At 39.8% G+C, this 23,457-nt stretch overlaps 1 protein-coding gene across 1 annotated transcript in view; it reads right to left on the bottom strand.

The window, feature by feature from the left end:
- ADAM12 (ADAM metallopeptidase domain 12) overlaps positions 1–23,457 on the bottom strand; it is a 271,913-nt gene that overhangs the window by 196,996 nt on the left and 51,460 nt on the right. Inside the window, exon 3 of the mRNA XM_020791531.3 lies at positions 20,630–20,703. Within this exon, the coding sequence (XP_020647190.3) occupies positions 20,630–20,703 (74 nt within the window). The remainder of the gene's footprint in view (positions 1–20,629; positions 20,704–23,457) is intronic.

Genomic DNA, 23,457 nt, shown 5'->3' on the forward strand with positions numbered 1-23,457 from the left:
ACATGAAATTCCTGCAATAAGGTTCCAAGAATGCCTTTCTGAATGTGTGGCAAAGCAAAATTGCTGAAGCCAAAACAACTTCAAGTGAAACACTCTTCTTCAAGGGAATGAAATGCGTCCTCAGCAAAACACTGCCTCTTGTTGCTTCTCTCAAAGGAGAGGTGGGTTAAGTACAGTCTTCCTAATGTTGCTGGACTGCAACTCCAGACTTTTCATATCACTGACCATGCTGGCTAGAACTGATCAGAAGTGTAGTCCAACAACATCTGGAGAGCCATACCTGTGCCCACACCATCCTAGAGTAATCCTAGGCCATCCTACTTTGCCCACCCTATTTTGTTCCTTTTATTCAGCAATATTGTTCTCTGTTTCTAATTTCTATAGAGTTTCAGAACCAAGACATTACTTATTTTCATTGCCTGATGGGAAGGCAAAGTTCTGATGAGAAGAGCAGAGAATCAATTGGTGGTGGTGGTGGCACAAATTAAGCAAAAGTGACCAAATAATGCAAAATGTGCAAAAGAGTGACAGTTACTGCTTCGTTGCATGGATTAGAAGCATTGCAGAAGGTTGTTTGAATCTTTCTAAACAATTCTTCAATAGTTCTGTGCTTGCTGCATGCCTATACGAGTATAATGCTTCTCAAAAGGAAAAAGGTGTTACCTTTTTGATAAAACTTTTCTGCAAATTACACAGATGGAGAAGCAGGTGATATTATTCAAAAAGTTTTCTGCAAATTACACAGATGGTTATTTGTTAGAAAGACAGCATAAATCAATGACAATAAGGAATTTCCTAAGTATTTTTCACATGCTTAATACAAAGCAGAATTTTCTGTAACCTACAGGCCTCAGCTCAAACTGCCCCAACATATCATTCTTATAGACATCTTCTTAATATAAAACTATCAGTTTCAACAATGGGCTACTTGGCAAGGATAAACTAGGGATATAAACACACCCTGCAAACAAATCCCATTTGTTCTATTAATTTTGAAGTTCTTCCACAAATAACTTCAATTAGTTTTCTCTGTGTTGTTGTTTTGAGAGTTCTAATGACCTTAAATTATTCTGGTGCCTTTTGTTCCTGCTATACTGTTGAGCTGGCTCAGAAAATGTGTTGTGTTTGTGTTCTAACACTATTGCTCATGGCCAATGGTGAAAGAGTGGGTAGGCAGGCAATAGCACACTGTTTAAGCAGTTGTACAGTATTCCTATGAAACATGGGGCACAGAACATGACATTCTGGTCCCTGTTTCAGTCTGAGAAAAGTAAGGAAGATAAGATATCAGCAATCCCAGTGGAAGCCTCATTCTCCAAAGAGTAGGTGATTGCCAATCTTGAGTGGTCACATGTTGCAGAAGGGCAGCATCTTCCACTCCTTCACAGCTGTCATCCTTTTTTTGGAAGCTGGGCCTGATGCCATCATTTATTGAAACCATGGATTTCCAGTAAAAGCAGGAATCAAGTGGGTGTCCAGCAATAGTAGGTGGCTCATAGATTGGGAAAGCACCATATTGGGCAGCAGTAAAGATACGAAAATGTAATTAATTTTGAAACTGTATATACCAAGAAAAAGAAGACAGTTTACCCACTCAGCCAAGAAGCTAAACTAAGGAACCTCTGAACATATTTATGGTCCGTTTTGATTAATATTAGCTTCATTGATGTAGACGTGGGGGTAACAGTTTAAATGCATCTCATTATTTATTAATTGTGAATGAAGAGTTTCAGATAATCAACTCATAATAAAAATAAGTATTAAAATAATTATAAAAATTATATTAACTAACGGGATGCTCTGATGTGTGAAAGAAATATGATTCTCTCAGAATCAGATATTAGTTAGAATCATGGGTTACCTTTTCTGCATGGCTAACAAACAAGAAGAGCATAGATAGGAAGATAATATTCTATCCAATTAATATTGCTGGAACATATCACTGTGCTGTGTATACATTTTTATTCTGCAGATATCTTAGAAGGCACGGTCTTTTGATTTCACAGTCTTTAACTTCAGTGTATGATTGTTATCTTTTCTCCATCCATGTTTATATATATATATATATAACTCGGGACTCCGTTTAATGCATGTGAGAAATGATGTCTAGTCTTATCAAAGCTAAAGCCGCAATAAATCTATTAGCTTTTAAAGATGCCATGAGATTCGTTGTTTGCTCTGCAAGAAACTCTCTTGTCCTTCTGGAATTTAACCGCACACACTTTGCTTGTTTAGAAAATGTGGGAAATGATTATCTTTTTGCAAGACAAATGGTACTGAAGCAATAAAGCTCCTGACTTGATTACTCAGTTGTAACAATGACTTGATTACTCAGTTGTAACAATAATGTGTTTCCCCAGTACAATGGAAAGTATTTGGAACACCTTTTCATTCCAGCTTTTGATGGCTGTTCTACTCTGTTGTTGTATGAATATCTGCTGCCAATGGTTTTCAAAGTATCTCTTCAAAGTTAACCTCTGACTGAGGGGAGGGGGCATATCCAGCACAGGAAATGTTGTTTCACAAAGCTTGACATTTACTGCAAAGAAACAAATGTATGTATTAAATTTATGAGTCACCAGGATCCATCTATTAAACGCTCGGGTTATGCTTTTACAACTGGCCTTCATCAAGATTTTTCATCTTCTAGCCAAAGTGTCATCTCTTCTAATGACTCATGATGAAGTTTCATTCCAGTTCATTCAATTTTGCTGGGTCAGATGGATTCTGCTGTTTCTCCTTAGCATACTCTCCCCTTAGAAGAGTGACTATTAGCTGCCCATTTTCTGTACATATACATCAACTAATCAGTGCTGTCCAAAAAATAATTGATTTCATGATTAAAGAAAGGAAGACACATCTGCTTAACATTATTGAGACTGCTGGTATAAAGCTGATAAGGTGTTTATTTGCCATAGTATTAAAGCATAACAAATATGAGTTATGTTTCTTTTTTCCCCTAGAGATGTAAGCATTATTTAACCCAAAGTCATGTACTGGAGTATGCATCTTACTCATTTTATGGATGACTTAACTCTGGTTGAAGAACTGTTACTAATCCCCACTATTTACATCACATCAGAATCTAGGAATAAAAAAAGAGAGCAAAAATATGTCCAAGCAATATCCCTGATAAACGTGTTAATACTACGGATAGCTAGTGAAAAAGAAAACAACCAGACATGGAATCTACCATATTTTAAAATACTCTGCTTCATCTTGTACTGTACAATAAGAGTGGACAAGTTAGACTACATTTAGGTTATTACATCTTGCTTTAATAACTGAAGATGCAAACAAGTTCCATCCTAACATGTGGAACTATTTCACCCCCACTGCATGTGAACAGGGAGACAATCTAGCAAATCATATTTAAACACAGCTTCCTAAACTGAGAATTATGCTAAATGACTTCTAAACAAGGTAAGATATAGTAACTAACCTGAAACCACATTTAATATTCTGGCATGTTTGAAAGTCATTAATCATAGTTATGCATTTCAGAAATAACCTGAGACTATGGTTAATTGTGGCTTGTTTTTTCCTTTTTCTTTCATTTTTATGAAAGCATGGAAACAGCTGCAGGAAGGCAAAAGACTCTCACTCATACCTTAGATGAATAAACACACCAGCATGGACATAGTGTAGGTTTTGCAATTTATCATTTCTACAACAGATGATTTTTCTCTCTCCCAAAAACACAAGTATAATCAGGACTCCACCAATATTTCATAAAATTAGGTGCAAACTCCCAACTTTAGATGACGTGGATCAAGCTCTTCTCCGAAGGAGAAGTGCTGCCACTTCTCCCACTTTTCCATACCTGCCTGCATACCTGCCACTGCCATCCCCTTGAAGTTAGACAAGCCTTATTGATGTTAACTCTCTGAAAAAAATGCATTAGTTACTTTAAGAAGTAGCACTGCAAGCATCAGCTAAAATGGCCCATAGCTGCACAAGCAAGAAGGTTCTGTGGTGAAGGTAAGAAGGAATCGTATAGCTGCATGAGTGGGGAGTTGTGGCTGAATCAGCAAGATGGAGCTATAAAAGAGAGGGTGATATGGTGGGATGGCAAAGAGCCATGCAAGTGAGCCAGTGAGCAAGGAGGCATCAACATGGTGGTGGTGGGGAGATCTGGGCCAGAAAGAATCCTGTAGCTAAACAAAGCATTACAGCAACAGTACAAGCAGCAGTCACAGACACAGCTGTGGCAGGGGTATTCCATGGAAACTGCTGCTTGAGGAGGAAGACTCACTCAGCTTAAACCTGGCCCTGTCACTGTCCAAACACTGAGGGGGGGGGAAATAAAAAATCAGTAGAGGCAGACAAGGCCCAAGAGGCCATTATATGGTGCAAAGCAAAACAACCCACTGCATCTTGAGGTATATATTAGGGGCTATAATGGAGGAAAAGAGAAGTTCTGTATATTTGTATGTGAGTATATATGTGTTCTTATATATACGGCAAGTTCTAGGTATCTCCTGAGAAATCTATACGTGGGACAGGAAGCAACAGTTAGAACTGGATATGGAACAACTGATTGGTTCAAAATTGGGAAAGGAGTACGACAAGGCTGTATATTGTCTCCCTGCTTATGTAACTTATATGCAGAATACATCATGCGAAAGGCTGGACTCGATGAATCCCAAGCCAGAATTAAGATTGCCGGAAGAAATATCAACAACCTCAGATATGCAGATGATACCACTCTAATGGTAGAAAGCGAGGAGGAATTAAAGAACCTCTTAACGAGGGTGAAAGAGGCGAGCGCAAAAAATGGTCTGAAGCTCAACATCAAAAAAACTAAGATCATGGCCACTGGTCGCATCACCTCCTGGCAAATAGAAGGGGAAGATATGGAGGCAGTGACAGATTTTACTTTCTTGGGCTCCAGTATCAAATTAAAAGACACCTGCTTCTTGGGAGAAAAGCGATGACAAACCTAGACAGCATCTTAAAAAGCAGAGACATCACCTTGCCAACAAAGGTCCGCATAGTCAAAGCTGTGGTTTTTCCAGTAGCGATGTATGGAAGTGAGAGCTGGACCATAAAGAAGGCTAACAGCCAAAGAATTTATGCTTTTGAATTGTGGTGCTGAAGGAGACTCTTGAGAGTCCCCTGGACTGCAAGAAGATCAACGCTATCCATTCTGAAGGAAATCAACCCTGATCTCTCACTGGAAGGACAGATCCTGAAGCTGAGGCTTCAGTACTTTGGCCCTCTCATGAGAAGAGAAATCTCTCTGGAAGAGACCCTGATACTGGGAAAGAGTGAAGGCAAGAGGAGAAGGGGATGACAGAGGACGAGATGGTTGGAAGATGTCATTGAAGCTACCAACATGAATTTGACCCAACTCCGGGAGGCAGTGGAAGACAGGAGGGCCTGGCGTGCTCTGGTCCATGGGGTCACAAAGAGTCGGACACGACTTAATGAAGAAACAACAACAAAAATATGTGTTTGGGTGGGGGAGATCCTGACATTCTTTATTAGCAATAACACATAAGCCATGCCATACACTATCTTCTCCTTCTCACAGGACAGTGGATAGGAAGGATGGAAGTTAGGAGACAGATATACATGATTAACAGAAGGAGAGAAATTATGTGTGCAGCAAGACAGAGAAGGCTTCTTATGCTTTCAGCTGGAAGTCAGTCAGTATGCAGCTCTTCCCTCTTTTTGCCCTGACATTTTTTTTCTAATAAGAAGAAGGGAGGAAGGGGGAAGGACCCATGGAAGACAACAGAGGACTGAAAATGGAAGATAATGATGTTTGACCCTTCTGTAAACCTTCTCAAGTGAGGCGGATGATGACACTAGCCTTTTTTTAAACAAAAAAGTATTAAGGAATGAAATATAAAACAGAGATAATATCCAGTAATACAAAACAAATACAAAACCAAGAAAGAAATAAAGAAACGGTAATAGTACATACACAAAAGGGCACCTGAGAGAGCATGGACATGTAATTGAATAGCTTAAGTTGTTTTGTTTAAAAGCTTAGTCTGAAAGAACTCCAAGATGCCACCAAATTCCTCTTACAGCAATTCTTGGCACCCAGGGACACAAATTTGTATCGAAGTCTGTAGAAATTACATATCTAAATATGAAAATGCATTTTTTTTACCTTAAGGGCAAGTAACATAAGACTCCGAGGCCATTATCCTGTTCAATATTTTATGTACACAGAGGCCAACAGTGGAAAGTGCTCAAGCAATCTAACTCAGTGGTTCTTAACCTTTTTGAAAGAAACGCCCTCTTGAGCTATTGAGGAAGTTATCATCGCCCCCCTCCCCGCGGTGATGTCTTATTTATTTATTTATTTATTTATTTATTTATTTATTTATTTATTTATTTATTTATTTATTTATTTATTTATTTATTTATTTATTTATTTATTTATTTAAGACACTTAAATCCAATGACCCCTGAAAACAAAATTCAGTTCCAAGAAAATGAAATGCCCCCAAAAAGTAACATTTAATGATTTAGTTGCAAGCGAATTTTAAGACTCAAAAAGAAATACAGTGGGGTCTTGACTTGCGAACGGCTTGACTTGCGTACTTTTTGAGTTACGTACTTCTCCGTCCGCAAAAATCCATTTTGACTTGCGAACGGAAAATTGACGTACGAACCAAAAAGTGGGGGGGAAAAGGGGCGGGAGAGGCGGGGAAACTGCTGTCGTTCGTCCATTGGCCAGGGCAGTGCCTGCTGTTCCTGTGGCTGCGGCTGTTCCTGCCTGTGATCTGGCTGGTGGTGCCGCTGCGTTTGCAGGCGGCTGCCTCCAGGCAGGCAACTCGGAGCCTGGGCAGGGAAGCTGGTGCACGCCGCCGTGCGTGGTCCTCCTCCACGTCTCCCGTCGCTGCCGCCGCCGCCAACATGCCGACCATCACGCGGGAGCAGCCGGATCGGGAGGAGATGGGGCGGAGGGAGGGCGTGGAGGACAGCAACAGCTCCCTCCCCCGCCTCTGGCTGATCGGCCCGTCCCCTCCCCTGAGCTCCATGGAGCTCGGGGAAAAAAGATGTGAAGATCGGAGCGGAGGGAGGGCGTGGACGAGCAGCAACAGCAACTGCTGCCAAAGGCAACCTCTCCCTGGATTGCTCGGCTGCTTCTTTGCTGGCTGGCGCGCGCGCGCGCGCGCCCACCTGCTCGGAGGATTCCCCTTGGCAGCCGCCGCCATCCCCGTGGTGACACTGCACCCGCCGGCCTACGAGCAGTTCTTCGCTGCCGCCGCCGCCACTGCCCATCACCACCACCCGCACCCGCGCGCCTACCTGGACTTACACGCCCCAAACCCCCAGGCCCCCCACTCCCACTCACACCCTCTCCCGGAGGACGCCCAAGGAGTTCCAGTTCATCAGCGGCCGGGAGACTGCCAAGGGCTGGAAGAGGAGCATCCGGCATGGAGGCGGCGGCAGCGGGGGTGCAGATACGTATCAAATGGTTTTCAATGCATTCCTATGGGAATGCAGATTTTGACCTGCGAACTTTTTGACTTGCGAACCGCCTTCCAATACGTATTAGGTTCGCAAGTCAAGACCCCACTGTATAAAAAGGGCATAAAAACAAACTGCAATGCAGGAACTAAAAATTTCAAGACGAAAACTCTGAAACTAAATTAAGATTGGAGGAAAATATATATTCATGCACATTGTAAAAAGGCTGCAGCCATCTTCACAGGTTTGGCTTGCTCCAGCGCCCCCCTACCGCCCCCTTCTGCTCCAGCACCCCCACGCCGCCCCTTTTTGTTCTACCGCCCCCCTGAAAAATGAAATCGCCCCCTGGGGGGCATTATCGCCCACGTTAAGAACCACTGATCTAACTGGATCACATGAACAGACCTAGGACTGGCAGTTCATCTGATCGCTGTGGCTGCTCTTGCAGTTGGAGCCTCTGGCATATAAATATTGCACAGGATCCTGGTTATAATCTCAGCACTAATTATACTAGATAGGATTGGTGAGGGTTTGAGTCCAACAGCTTCTCAAGAGGCACAGACTGACCAGGTTTGTACTAAAGCTCTATTTCCCAGAATCTGAATGTGTCAGTGAAAAAACTGGATCTTATGAAATCAGACGGTCTTTCTTACTCACCACTCTTAGGAACTCACCACTATAATATAATAGTTTCTCATTAATGTAATACTTTGCCTCCTGACTAATTTTTACACAGTATGCTAACATTTTGTTATATATCCATAGGTAAATGACAAGTTGGGGGGAAAGGATAGTAGTCAAGTGCAGGTATAACTTGTTTACTGTGGCCTTTTAGATTTCAAGGACAATAGTGAATAATGAAAAACATAATTAAATAGCTGGTGTCTATCTCTATCAAATTGTTATCTGGGCAACATGATATAGCATCCTTTGCAAAGCCTTCAGGAAGGGCTAAAAGCTTTATTTAAAATAAAGTGAAAATTCTGAATGTGAGCCAAAGAGCTGTCACTATGAGTCTAGCAGAAGAGAGAAAATCTTAGACGTTATTGCACAGTCTGTCATCTATCCTGCTCGCATTCAACAAAATTAGACCCCAGGGACTATGTATCAAACTGAAAATACCCAGCAGATAATTAATTAAAAGTACTGTAGGTTCAGCCCCAGTTTCAAAAGCATGTTTACAATTCTCTTTGCTTTTTCAGAGTCATTATGGAAGAGATGTCAACTTTTGGGGGAGAAGCAAAGTGAGAAAATCCATTTAGTTTCTGGGCTTTGTCACAATATACTATATTAAATGCTAACCCAAAACTTCCACAGACATTACATACAGTTAATTCTCCACAGAAACCAGTGTGAGAATGCATGAGTTTTTAAAGACTAATACCACCACAAACCCATGTTATAACAAAATGGAAACAAAACTTTAGTTGAAAATGAACATCACATTGTATTGTAACTGGCTTGTAAGTGAGGAATACATTATTGTGTAGATGACTTGTAAGCAAGGAAGACTTTTGTACTCCTGTGAGGCCACCTTCCTGTTTCCTCGCCACCAAACAAGTATTCTGGCAAACAGGCATAAAGCAATTTAGGAGCAAACTAAATACTGTATGGCAATGGCAGATTCATTTCTCTAAATCACTGCCAGTCTTGGCTGAGTCTAAGTAGTTGGCAGAGGTTCTATATAAAGGGAAAACAGGATACTGAACCTGCTACTACAGCCAGCCACTGCCCAGCATGTTTTATTCCTAGATAGGTTGATAAAAATACAAAAAGTGAGGTAAAGAGCTATGAGAAGACAGATGTCAGCATAAAGCATGCTTGAACCTTGGCGCCTAATTGCATGGCAGTTAGATGGAATTCTTCACTAGGGCACCCCCAGAGGCAGGATGTGTCCTCACTTGGAGCCTCAGCAGCAGCTGTGTCAGGCCCAGACATTCCTAGAGGTGGGAAAGCAGGAGATAAGGCAGTACCAGGGCAAGAGGAAAGCGGTGAGGAGGGGAAAGACAAAGAAGAGGGAAGCAATGCTTCAGAAAGACTCAAGAACCCATGACGGCCAATGAGCAGGAATAAACTTCTAGTTAATTGCTCTAACTGCTGTCCTGCACAGTGATGACCACCCCCACAGGCCACTTTAACATCCCCTTGCCCATGGACGGCCTGTGGAGTTCACCACCCTCACCATGCTTCTTTTCCTTTTTAAAATCACAGCTCCATCCACCTATCCAAAGATACTCTAGTCTATACAATTACATAGAATAGGATATATAAATAGAATGGTGTGTTCTATCATATTTATTTATTTTAAATATTTTTACTCTGCCTTTCTCCTTCATACTCCTTTACATTTAAATACATTTTCCTAGTTCTCACAGCTAAAAGAGAAAAGTTAAGATTAATAGACTTTAATGCCTTTTCTGTAACGTGTATTTGCTCCGCTATCCTTCATCAGCTATCAGACTTGACTAGATTGCTTGGCCCACCTCCCACACATCCCTTCTCTCTAGAATACATATGGAGAAAACAGAACAAGTCCATGGGCTTATGATATCATAGGTGAATATTTCTGAACTGCCACATTGAAATATAATATGAGTGACTGCCAAAAATCCAAGGGGGAAAAGAAGAGTTGAGCCCGAATTCTGACAACTGTTTGCAGTGCTTCACAGTAATGACCCACAGTATTTGTGATGGCACAATACTGGGTAAATCATCAGGAAATGAAGAAGATTCTGCAAAGGCTATGTGAAGAGACACCTCTGGATTTCACTTGGATTGTTTCTTAGATAGTAATGCATAATTAGCAAGAAAATACATTTGCATTTTGCAAGAAAATGAATTAAGGAATAAATATTTAAATATATATATGTAAATACAAATGTTTATGTAGATAATTTTTAAATTTTTAAATAGCACATTAGTGGAGAAAGAAAAAACAAAAATGTTATCAATGAACACATGTAAATCTGACACAGACCAGAAACAGATCAAGTTGTCCAACTCCAGATACACTAGAACACCATCACCATGGATGAAAAAGAGAGACAATGGAGGATAGGTGGCAAGGTGACTATGTCCCTGTATTTTGACGTGCTATAGTTTCTTTCACAGTCTTTTTCCTGGAGATCTGAAATAAGAATAGTACGTATACCTGGAGGCTGGTTGCCTGGGGCCATAGCCTAAGTTGTTTAAAAGGTGTCAGTCCAAGTCTAAAATTGTCCCCTGCATGCTGGAAGAACACTATGAAAGGGGGGAAAGTTATTTCCACGTACAGTACCTCTTATACTCATAAGGGATTATGTGATATTAAGTCTCAGTTCCTCTTAAATTTTCATTCTGCATTGTATCCAGATAAACTGAAGAAGAAAACAAAGAAGTTCCATTTGGCCATTTAACCTCTTGCTTTCTTCTCAAAGTAAGTGAAGTTATCTGAATATCTGCCATTCCCCTGCTGCAATTATGGATAGAGAGCAGTAATTTAAAATTAGGATTTAATAGTTAATTGCATGTGCAAGAGTATCTTCTCTATTGTATTTTTTATATTTAATTAGCTGGTACAGCTTCATGCTGTGCCCCAATGCTTGTTTTAGATACTTTCTGTGAGACAATGGCTCATGTAGTTGTTCTTCAGAGTCATAAAAATAAGCTTTACTTAATTAGGCAGGCAGAGAAAACCATATCTTAATCCCCAAATTTTTCTTTCATTCTAATGATGGGATTAAGTGTACATGATCTGGGGCTTTGCTATAAATTCATTAAGCTTCTCTTTCATTGACTCACCAAACCAGGAGAAGCATTGCCGAAGGAGGTAACAGGAAGTGTCCAATTATCTTGGCAAGAGATAATGGAGGATATGAAAGCAAAACAGTGATACAATAAGCTGTTCATAAGGATTTAGCAAAGATAATCATGCTAGCATAATAGGAGTGCCAATTAAAGATGCCACTGCCCTGGTTTCTACCTGAAAAATTAACTACAATATCAGTCCTGTGACATGTTAAAAACTATTGGATTTGAACTACTGTCTGCTTCATCAGAGGCATGAAATGATTCTGGTCAACTATGATAAGATTGCCATTCTGCACTTCCATTGTTTGCTTGTAGATCGCTATTAAATGTTATAAAACATAACATAAAATAGATGCAGTTATGGCTAGGATCATGGAAAGGAACTGTGTCATCCACGGATTTGTTTGGAGGACCATATACCATAAAAGTGCAGGAACACTGGTACAGGAGACGCAAGTCAACTCCAGCACAGTGTGGTGCTTTTGGAATAGCTGGAGGATGATATCTAAAATATTTCCTCAGCTTTCTATCAAGCAAAGCTGATAGAAAAATAAAAGCATTCTTCCTTAGCTACAGACCACACTGACCTATTCTCTTCTCATCTTAAAAACCAAAACTACAAACAAAAACAAACAGCAACCACTACTCACGCTAACAAGAAATGTGAGACAATATATAAACATTTATAGCTGAATTCCCCAAATTCTGTCCCACAGCAATAGGATAATCACTCTAGGAGTGCTGACAATATTGATTAACCATGTCCTTTGTGGGGCATACAGTTGATGTAAATGACAAGCTTTTTATTGGCGCTACCTTCAACCCACTTGTTTAAAGCTCTATTATTTATTCATTAATTGTGTGTGTAGAATGTCTCTAAAATAGTATCCAGGGATAATCTGTCACCTGGAAAGATTAAGACTTCATATTCCATCTGCTCCTACACTATATATATTTTTTCTTGTTAACAGAGTCTTCCGTATTCACCACAAATATCCTGAAGATGATTTTTCTTTATAACCAGAATACAGAATGTAGAAGCAGACACTTGGCTACTACTTGTGATTGCTGTTATGGTTAAAACAACCATTCAGCCACATCCATACACATTCAGTAAAAAATTCATCCTATTTTTAAATGTTGCTTTATAGGCAAAATCAGGAATTGATACTGAGATTTTAATGACATAATAAAGGAATGAGCATGTAACGCTAAGACTAATTATTAAGAAGAAACTGTTTGAAGGGTGAAAATAGTGTTCTCTCCTAAAGATAGTCCCTTGATATTTCCCAGTAACTTCTAAATCTTAACACACAAAATCAAACCAGTCTTCAGTGTTTGAAACATTGCAAATGTAAACAAAGTCAAAGAGGTTTACTAGAGCTTTAAGCCTTGAAGGTGAAACCAGAACATTCTGATAGTTTCTCAGACTCCTTGGCACAAGATAAGCTATGAAAAAAAAATTATTTTACCAATTATGTAGATAGAGGAATTGCATTCCTCAACCACCCTTAACAACCTCAGAGGTCAGGAAGATCAGAGCTCAACAGGCTCTATAAGCTATCATATATTCTAGTACATTTTTTCTATACGGTACCTGTAGTTACCTTATTGTTCATTCAGTCCCTCCCTGCTCCACATTTGGCTATTTCTAATCTGCTGTTTACTAAGAAACCCAGGGAGCTAGATGTGGGTCTTCCCCGCATTTGATTTTTCTTCACAATACGAGTCTAGTCTAGAAAGTCTAGACTAGGAAGTAAGATAGTTGCCCAAGGTTATACATATGTATTTTATTTTGTACATATATGTTTTTTCTTTTGTTTTGTTTTTGTCAATGGCAGCATGCTGGTTGGAGGATTCTGGGAGATTGGTCTAAAAGAAGTGGCTTCTCCAAGCTTTGGAGGACCCCCCACCTCAAAACAACATAACTCTGTTACCACAGTAAGTGAAACTGTACACATTATCATTGGAAGATGGGAGGGGAGGAGTATAAGACCATTATGTCCAGACACTAAAATTACCCACCTGCAATCAATGCAGTAACATTTAATCTCTTTGTTATAAGATACTGGAAACAGTATGCAAATGAACTTTTAATGTTGGCCTTATTCCATTAAACTATATAACTGACAACAATAATGGCATAAACACTAACAGAAAGTGGTTGCCTTTACAAGTAATGGGCTGGGATTGATGTTAACATTGAAGTGCAACTTTTGAGCAAACAACCTCTTTTTTTAATTAAAAGGCAACTCCAGCTGTCAGCTTTCACTGAAACACCACAGCACAGCTGCTGGTTTTAAAACTCAGAGATAAACAGCTCAGTTAGTGTTACAGGGGGTAATTTATAATATTTTGCAACTACATTACAGGAATAAAATATAATAGTAGTATACTTCAGGGAAGTCCTATTTTTTAATTGATTGTTTTTGTTTGTTTTGAATACTGTTTTATTCACATTTCAAGCTTCTAATAATGAGCATGCCATATTACTAAAAAGACCACCAGTTTAACGGCATTGAAAATGTTCTATTATTACATTATTTTAGTTAATAATGCCATCGGAATTATGAATTACACTAGGAATTATGAAACTATATAGAAATAATTTATAACCCTAAAAGTCTTGTGTACTTAGGCTGGCTTTCACTCAAAAATACAGATTTTACAATTATTTGAAAAGAAGCTGAATTAACAGCACAACCCTACACATGCAGTGCACCTGGAAGTATATCCCACTGTTTTCAACCAAGCATATTTCCATTAGATTGCATCTTTGCAGCACAATCCTACTACTATTTAGATCAAAGCAAGCCCCATTAAGTTCAACATGGCTTGCTCCTGAACTGAGAGAATATACAGCCCGATTTTGTGTCTTTTCCTTCCGGGCCTCTCTCGGCATCAGGCTCCTCAGCCTCACCTCCTGACTCGCACGGGTGAACCAGGTAGAGCTTGATGGGAGTAGGCGTTCCGCCAAATATAAAGTTGTGGCTGAATACTGTACTCCTTGCATGTGGATAAATGGATTGTAATTCAGGAAAGGCCACATTAATATAATTTTATTAAACTTAAATGTGCCAAACCACTTTTTTACTCCTACTTTGCTTGGTGGTTGTTATAATGTCTGTGTTGAATAGAGTGGGAGAGGGTGGCCAGCGGCCCAGAGCAAGAGTTGACCTTGATGCCTTCCACAACTCCTCAGGGTACGTGTCAGGAAGAGGACTACATTTTACATCTGTCACCATGGCTGAACCCATAGAGGGCCAAAACTCAGCTGGGAGGTACTTCAGTGGTTTTATGGGAACCTGAGATCCTGAAGGCAGGAAAGACAAGAGAAAGGGAAGCAGAAGAAACTATAAAAGAATCTAGAGAAGAGAAGAGAAGAGAAGAGAAGAGAAGAGAAGAGAAGAGAAGAGAAGAGAAGAGAAGAGAAGAGAAGAGAAGAGAAGAGAGGATGTATGGAGCTGTTCTCTGGAGTACCAGGATGACTTATGGTGCCCAGAAGTCTTCTACTATGATTACATTAACTTTGCTATAGAAAGCCCTGCTCCAGGATTCAGTACCTAAAGAGCCTGCCATGGCTGAGCAAGAGGCCTCTTAGATTTGTCTGAGATTGAACGCACACCTTTGTGAACTCTGACCCCAAGCCAGCTGCATCCTTCATGGTGAGAAAGACAATTTTTAAGAGACTGCACTAGTTAAAGTGAAGCCTACATACCAAAGAACAGTGGGAGAAAGGATTCAAAATTAAAGAACTGTGTGTGTGTGTGTGTGTGTGTGTGTGTGTGTGTGTGTGTGTGTGTGTGTGTGTGTGTGTGTGTGTGTGTGTGTGTGTGTGTGTGTGTGTGTGTGTGTGTGTGTGTGTGTGTGTGTGTGTGTGTGTGTGTGTGTGTGTGTGTGTGTGTGTCCCCACATAGGAGATTTTGGACTCTTAGGGAGTGAACATGAACTCTCTTGGCAGGTAAGATAGAAAGACAGAAGTTCCTGCAAAGGCAGTGCCCATAGGTTCAAATTCTCAAGTCATGAAACTCACTGAGAGGTCCAGTTAAACTCTCAGTGTGACATAAATTACAGGGTCTTTGTGAAAATAATATAAGGAGAGGGAAAGCATGTGATCTCGTAGGAGCTATGGTAGAATATACACATAACAAATAAGCAAATAATAAATTAATAACTATAAAATCTACCATGAGAGCTGTCTGGATAGCTCAGTGGTTTAGGTGTTTGGCAGCTCAATGGCTGCAGAGCCAGAGGTTGGGAGTTTGATTCCCCACTGTACCTCCTGAAGAACAGCCAGCCTCTGTCGCCCTGGGCAAGCTGCACAGTCCCAGAATGCTCCCAGAGGAAGGGAATGGTAAACCATTTATGTGATTTCTCTACCTTGAAAAACCTGGAAAGGGTCACCCTAAGTCAGAACCGACTTGATGGCATGCAATTATTATCATAAGAAAACTACATTAGACAGTGTAATAATGAGTAATATTCCCCTGACCCAGATACATAACTCCTATTATGACATTTATGAGAACAAATTCCTCTAACTTGCTTAATGCTGGCCCATAATCTTCATGTCATGTAAAACAGTTAAGCAGGGAGAAGGTTAGCATGAGCAAACATTTCTATTTCATAACTTGTCAATGAAGTACTGACTTTAAAAGGCCACGCAGCAAATGTTTCTAAGACATTTTAAAGTACTGCAATACTTATTTAGACTAAGGGTCGCCCACAAAAATGAAGCTAGAAGTGTATTGAAGTCCACATCAAGCCCTGCAAGGATGACAGTTGGGGTACTAAATAATTTTATGTTGTTAGCCGCCTAGAGTGGTCCTGACCCGACCAGATAGGCGGGATATAAATAAAATAAATAAAATAAATAAAATAATAAGGCAGGACGATATGTGACCTACTTAAAAGGTGAAGCACAATACCAGGAGAACTGCAGGAACAGCAATTTAACTTTTGTACCAGAGAGTTTGTGGGGAGTGTTTTTGGTCTACTCTCAGTTAAGTTGCATCACAGTCTAGCTGGGCCCTGGATATCTGAAGGAGTGCCTCTCCCTATATAGTCCTGCCCATTCACCAAGATCTGCTGGTGAGATCTTCTCTAAGTCCACTATTGAGAACAGTTCATTATGTGGAGACATAGGAGAGGGATTTGCTTGCCATAGCATTCCAACTGTGAAATGCCCTCTCCTTGGCTTGACTGGTGCCAATACAGTGATGCCTTGCAAGTTGAATGCCTCACATAATGAAAAACTCGCAAGACGAAAGCTTTTTGCGATTTTTTGGTGACTCACAAGACAAATTTTTCTATGGCTGTGCTTTGCAATATGAATTTTTTTTCCTTTTTTGTTTTTTTTTAAATCGCACAACCGTTAGTACCGCGCTTTGCAAGACGAAATTTTCACAATACAACACAACTCGCAGAACAAATTAATTTCATCTTGCGAGGCATCACTATACTGGCATAATTTTGGTGTCAAGACATATTTATTACAGCCTTTGGAGGCTGAGGATTGTGGCCTGCACAAGTTTTAGTCAAATGTTTTTAATGTTTTTATATTTTAAATTTGGGTTTTTAATTGTTTAATTTTAAATTGTTCTAAATATCTTGTTTTAAATTTGTTTTAAAAGCTTTGTAACTTACCCTGAGATCCTGTGATAAATAAAATAAAATATAAAATAGTTCTAAATCAAGAATTAATTTAAGAAGCATGATTATACCCTAAATTCCCTAGACACTGTTTTGATTGGTGCACCTAAAGGCACTGGCCATTTCAAAAAAGCACACATGATTTTGAAAATCAGTTCATCATCTCCTGAATGAACTGGCATATTTGAAATACAATATGACATAAAACACGGCATTTGAAATCGCATAAGGTTTTAGTCAAATGGGTTGAATCTTTGAAAACATTTGCTTTGGACAGATATGAATAATTGTAGGGGTGTGTATCAATAATCTAAGACATGATTAACAGAGAAGTGACTTTGACTAAACATTAGGAAGATCTTCCTGACAGTAAGAGCTGTTTGACAGTGAAATGGAGTACCTCAAGAGATGGTGGATTCTCCTACACTGCAGATTTTAAAGCAGAGGTTGTATGGTCACCTATCATGGTTGCTTTAGCAACGGATTTCCTGCTTCTGCAACAGCTGAGCTTGATGACCCTTGGGGTCCCTTCCAATGCTACAAATTTATGATTTGTATAGTTTTATTTCCCTCAGTTTGCACAAGAAAGAATATGCTTTTACAAAACAATCATGCAATAAACACAGAGAACGCAAATGTCTATTTTTATTTCACGTGTTTCCTCAGAAATGGCAAAAGTACTTGTACATCATATTTTCTTTTCTCATCTCAGCCACACTTATTCAACTGTTATTTCAATATCTTCACAAAAGCCCATTTACATTTCTTATGTGAAAATGCATTCTTCAAAAAGCCATTATCTCATGCTCTGTTGGAGAAGAGGAAAGCACATATGTTTTGAGTTCATAAACTCTAAAACCACTTTAACTCTTTGTTGAAGGATTTTAAAGGGTAAATCCAAGTTTCCTGTTGAGTATATAGTCAACCATGTGCTGCAAATACCAACAAACATAAATGTGCAAAAACCATTGTTCAAATGCGAATTTGTTGACTTCACACTTTACAGTTTTACACATATTCCTGGAACATCTCAAGTGTATGCCCAGCAAATATAAATTAGGTGAACTGATACAGCTACTCAATATTTATAAAGTCTATGTAGCCATAGTAATTCTAGCTTCATAAGTTACTGACACCATAAACACTCTCTTATGGAAAGCTAAATTACTGTGTTTGGTACAAAATATAAGCATGAAGGGGGTGGATACAAAAGGTTTTTTTTTTTCATTTTAATATTTTTTAAAAATCAATTTCCAAAAATCAACTTCTTAAACATAAGTGGTTGGAGTACATGAAACCTTTGTGTTGTTTAATGTTTTCTTCTTTGTTTACCATTTATTTCATCTTTTTCTATCAAATTGCTCAGGAAATTTCCCAGGAAACGTGTCATCCAACAGAACTGAAAGAGCTGCTGTCAGCAGCTAAGCAAAACATCCAGGAGCCTGAGAGTGGAGATTTTAAACCTTGTAAAAGGGTCTGGGTTGGTTGAAAGTCAGTGAAGGGAGTGCTTTGCTTCAGTCATTCTTGTGGGAATCTGTGTGCAAGCGCCTGTTGCCCTCCATGTTGTGCTTGTGCTTGCCTGGCTGCTGGCCTCAGAAGAAGACAACAATTTCAAATGGTGGTGGTGGTAGGAGAAAACTGACAATATTCTAGTCATTTTGATTTGGGTGGGCATTGTTTATACATGTTGCCTTTATACATTTGCTTGCATTTCTTGGTTTTGGGAGAGGTGGCACCATGTTTATATTTTATTCTGCTATTTTTTCACAATGGGGGAAGGCTTTTGTTGTTAAACTGATCTTTTAACATTCTTATTTGTTTAATTCAATGTGTACTTATTCTGTTAAAGGTGTCTATTTTGGTGGGCTTTCAGATGATTTGATTTTTCTTTCTCATGTACTGTTGCCTGCCTTTGGAATAGGTTCACATTCTTCTTTGTTGCCAGCCTTGCCTTGCTTTTTAAAAAAAAAAAAAACCTATTATTCCACTCTCCATTAAGCAGCTCCAAAATATACCTGTGATTAGCTGACGTATGTTCTCTTCCAGCCCCTTCAGCTTCTCTGCTCCCATGGCCTGATTTTCCTTCTGAGCATATAAATCTTTTGCTTTTTCCTATGGCCTAAATTCAACAGTTCATTGAATCTGCAAAGTTTTCACTGAATCAATGATAACTTAATAGAGCAACCCTCATGAAAAAGTTCCTTTGCCTGAATTATTCTATTCGTGTTGGGGCTACCAGCTGGATTTATGTAGAAACATTTACCTAAGCAGTCCAAAAATATCAAAAATTGTCTGCATAACCATTTGTAAGCTGAAAATGACTACTACATTCTATTTTGTCACTCAGACCTTTTGACATCCAGTGGCGGGACTAGGTATCTTCAGTGCTAAGGAGGGAGAATATGTGGCCTTCTAGGTCTTGTTGGGCTGCAGAACCCATCACCCCACAACAAATGTCTATGGTGGCGAAGGCTACTGAGAGGTCAGCAGTCTTTTGAAAGCCAGCCAAGACCACATCATGGATTTCTCACTGTCATTCTTCCTCATCCCAATATGAACACAATAGGATACACATATTAGCCTTTGCTGAATTTATTCTTTATTTTTTTTAAGGTACCTCAACTTTCTATATTAGATTAAAAAGAATACATACATACACACACACACACACACACACACACATTATCATCGCTGATCGGCGGCTCCAAAATGGCTGCCGGGTAAACAAAATGGGCGCCCGCAGTGTTTTCGCACCCTTTCCTCGCTTACCGGGCAGCGAAAATGGCGGCCAGATGGAGGATTTCCATATAGCGGTGAGTTTCCCCCCAAAGGAATGCGTTAAACGTGTTTTAATGCGTTCCTATGGGGGTTTTTCCCCGCATAGTGACGAATCCGGATAGCGACGATTTTTTTCGGAACGGATTATTGTCCCTATGCGGGGCACCACTGTACATACATTTGTCTTATTATTTATTTATTTCACACATGTCTGACCTTTCTTTCAAGGAGCGCAGAGTCAAGATCCGCCCAAGTATCCTATTCCTGGCCCAGTGCCAGCTGGGAGCTTTCTTTCTGAGCAGGACACTCGGGCAGAGTTTGACCTCACTATATCTCAAAGTCCTCTAATTTAGGCCTGTCTGCCAGGTGCATAGCACTGAGGTATTTATAACATGTCTATATGACAGGAAGAACTCCCCAAATTGGCTGTTATGGTATCTGTAGTCCATAACATCCAAAAATTCCATTTCTAGATGTCACTGCTTAGACTGGCCTGTTTCTGACCCAGTGTGTGTCTCCAGTTCATTTCTCACTCACTTCTGTTAAATGAAGAAGCCTTGATGCCCCTTCTGATCTTCTGATAGCCCAAGAAGCAAAATACAATACAATAAAATAACATTTAAAAAAAAAAACAAATCCATCCCTAGTGGCATCAAAAGAAAGCAATAAGGAGAGCAATGGGTTCAAGAAAATGGAATTGTCTGTTATACAGTGAGGAAAGGAGAAGCAAAGAATGCATAAAGAAATTCCAAAACAAATATTTGTATTATACATGTACTTTCACAGAGTCATCTTATTTTAAAGAAGAGGGAACAATTTCTTAGAAATAAGGTTATATGAGTCTATTTTTCTACAGCTAGATAAGAGATTGAGCCATAGTTCCCCATACATTACAAACCTAACCCATCAATTTAAACTCTGTAATCTACTTACTAACACCACTAGACTGCAAGGAATACAAATTAGAGCTACTTACTCATTTCTCTCCAGGATGATGACAAGTTCCTCACTTCCAGCCTGTACAAGACATTTCAGCTCTGCTGGGTGAGTCTGAAAAATGAAATAGAAAAATAATTCCATTATCACAAAAAGAAAATGTAGGCACCCCAGATAGGGTGCAAGACTGGTAAGAACACAAATGTAAGAACACATTGTAAGAACACAAATGGCAAAAAGATCAGCAGGAGAATGGGATTTGAAGTAAAGGAAGCAGCAAGGATTTTTTTTAAAAAGAGCAGAAATTTGAAATCCTTTTGCATTAAATAGAGTTTAGTACCTCACCAACATTTATTTTCTTTGACAATGCTTTTAAATTTATGCTGGCCAATCACATAAGCTTTTAAAAATGTTAATATTATTGATTTAGCACTTTGCAGATAAATTAAATTGTGTGTGTGCCAGAATGGCAGATTGATTGACTAATAAATTTCTACTGCTGCAAACCTCAGGATGAGTGATTGTTAGTGTGCCCTTGAACTATGAGAAATGGTTTAGAAAACAGGAACTTGCTGCTGTAATTAAAATCTTTATTACATAAAATGGCATATGTGCATGTGCACATGAATACATAAACCCGTAACTATTTTAGAATTTCTGGAATTGCTCCATGTCTAGCATAGAGTACAACAGAGTTTTTTTTTTAATCTGCTGCATGATTGTAGAAAAGCACCATTGTTTATGGACAAATCCATGTGTGCATGCTCACAGGGTCCCTGAGTCAAGGCAAAATATAGTTTACCACATTTATCATTTTTCATGATGAAACGAACAGCATGTCCAGTTGGAGGAAGTTGGTCATTCTTAAAAAGTTCTTAGCTTTAGTTCATTCTTAAAAAGTTCTTAGCTTTATTTTATTTTATCTCTCACTTAAGTAATCCTTCTGCTCAGACTGATCAACATATTTTTCTCCCATGAGAAGGGTTCAGACAGATGCTTCGATCTCTCCAATTTATCCCCCTTTCAATTAACTTTCACTCCATTCACCACCTTTTCTGGTGGCCATCATTCAGCCACCCACAGCAGCCTTCCTTTTTTTGTCAAATAAAGTAAGCAACATAGCAAAACAGCAATTAATCTACCTAGCATGGGACACATAATATGGTCAGTGTGTCTAGAATAGCGCTGTGTCAATACAATTTTTTTGAAAAAAATTTAAAACTGTAGATGAAAAGGTGGGGCGTGTTCTCCATTGGGCTTTATCCAGCGCATTTGCTTTCAAGGACCACAAATTAGGAGAGAAGCAATTCAAGGCCTATGCTGCTGGGTTTTTTTAAAAAAAGTTTTAATTGTTAAAAGATTGTTTTTAAAAATTTAAATCATTATTTAAATCAAATTCACCCTGCTGCTTCAATCAGAGAGAATCCACCCTGCATGTGGGAGACCTGCAGTGGAGAAGTTAGGCTGTGTTCCCTTCTGCATTCCATCATCCTTCAAGGCTTCTCCTGCAGTGAAGCTGCAGCAATGAGCTATGGAGAGGGAACTGCAGTGACCAAGGGGCAGTGTGCCCACGTACATTGAGTTGCTTCTTCACTGCACATCCCCAGCACCGCTCCCCCTCCTCTCAGTTAACGCACACCTTCAAAGATCACCTGTCAGTTGGGGCTCACCCCACTATGCAAACTAGCTTGTTTTTGAGACTTCTGGAGGGCAGATCCAAATCAATTTCACAATCCACCAAATATGGCACACCGTTTTCACCTCAGATAACACTGCCCAAAACTAGTTTGGGTGCAAACTAATCATCTGCATAGGCTACAGAATGGGATAATTGAGAGTGCTCTGAGTCACAAATCACAAAAGAAAAAAATGAAAAAAAAACTGTACCCCTGGCACTGTGCCAGAGAGGAGCTGGACAGCTCTAGAAAGGAGCAGGATGGATCGCTCTAGGTCAAAATATGTGTGGATGCCATAATTTGATTTGAATCAAACAGCACCAAAACCAATCTAAATAGCGAGCAAGATGCCTGTCTGGTCATGCTATAGTGGAGAAAGACATGAGAGAGGATTATTTGTCATTACCATGAGATCTTCTGATCACTGAAACAGTCTCTCTTGGATGCCCAGCTTGTTTGATTAAATTAGTTTTATATGAAGCATATCCACACAGCTCTTGAGAGGAGTTTCCCTGGAGAAGTCCATGGTGGTCTTAAGGTTGTTGCTGAATCACAAGCACTAACACCCTCATTCCCCTATCCATAAGACAATTGCACCACAGACATGGGGATCTGAACCAAGATTTCATTTAACCTTTCTTTGACCTCCTTTCCATTGGGGAAACTTCCTGATGGAGATTGCAAAAGTATCGGGCTCCATGACAACTTCTACCCACACACTTGTGGTAGCCTCAGAAGAGAAGGCGTGTGTGTGTGTGTGTGTGTGTGGAATCTCTTATTTCCATATCGTGGTTAAATACTTCCCCTAAGGCTGTCTCCGAGAGCACTGACAAGCCAGCTTTTCTCAAGCTGATGAATGAAGTTAACAGAGTGCAAAGTTTTCCATAAATTTTGCACACATGTGCGCATGCACACACACACACAAATTTGTGAGAGCCTGATAGGACTGCATCTATCTTGGGCTCCCAACTGACAATAGCTGTTCTTTTTAAAACATTAATCAACACCAGAGTAATATTTCTCAACCTTTTTCATAAACCCATGCTTCCCTAGCATGCCATTCAGCCCTGCCCGACAAGCCCAGGGGAGCCTGGGCGAGAAAGCGTTTCCCGGGCCTGCTGGTAGGGATGTACCACTGCAGATGGAGGAAAAGCCACTGCCCTATGCAGGACAGCTGGAGGAGGGCACTGTG

This window comes from Pogona vitticeps, chromosome 3, assembly GCF_051106095.1.
Source record: "Pogona vitticeps strain Pit_001003342236 chromosome 3, PviZW2.1, whole genome shotgun sequence".
NCBI lineage: Eukaryota > Metazoa > Chordata > Lepidosauria > Squamata > Agamidae > Pogona > Pogona vitticeps.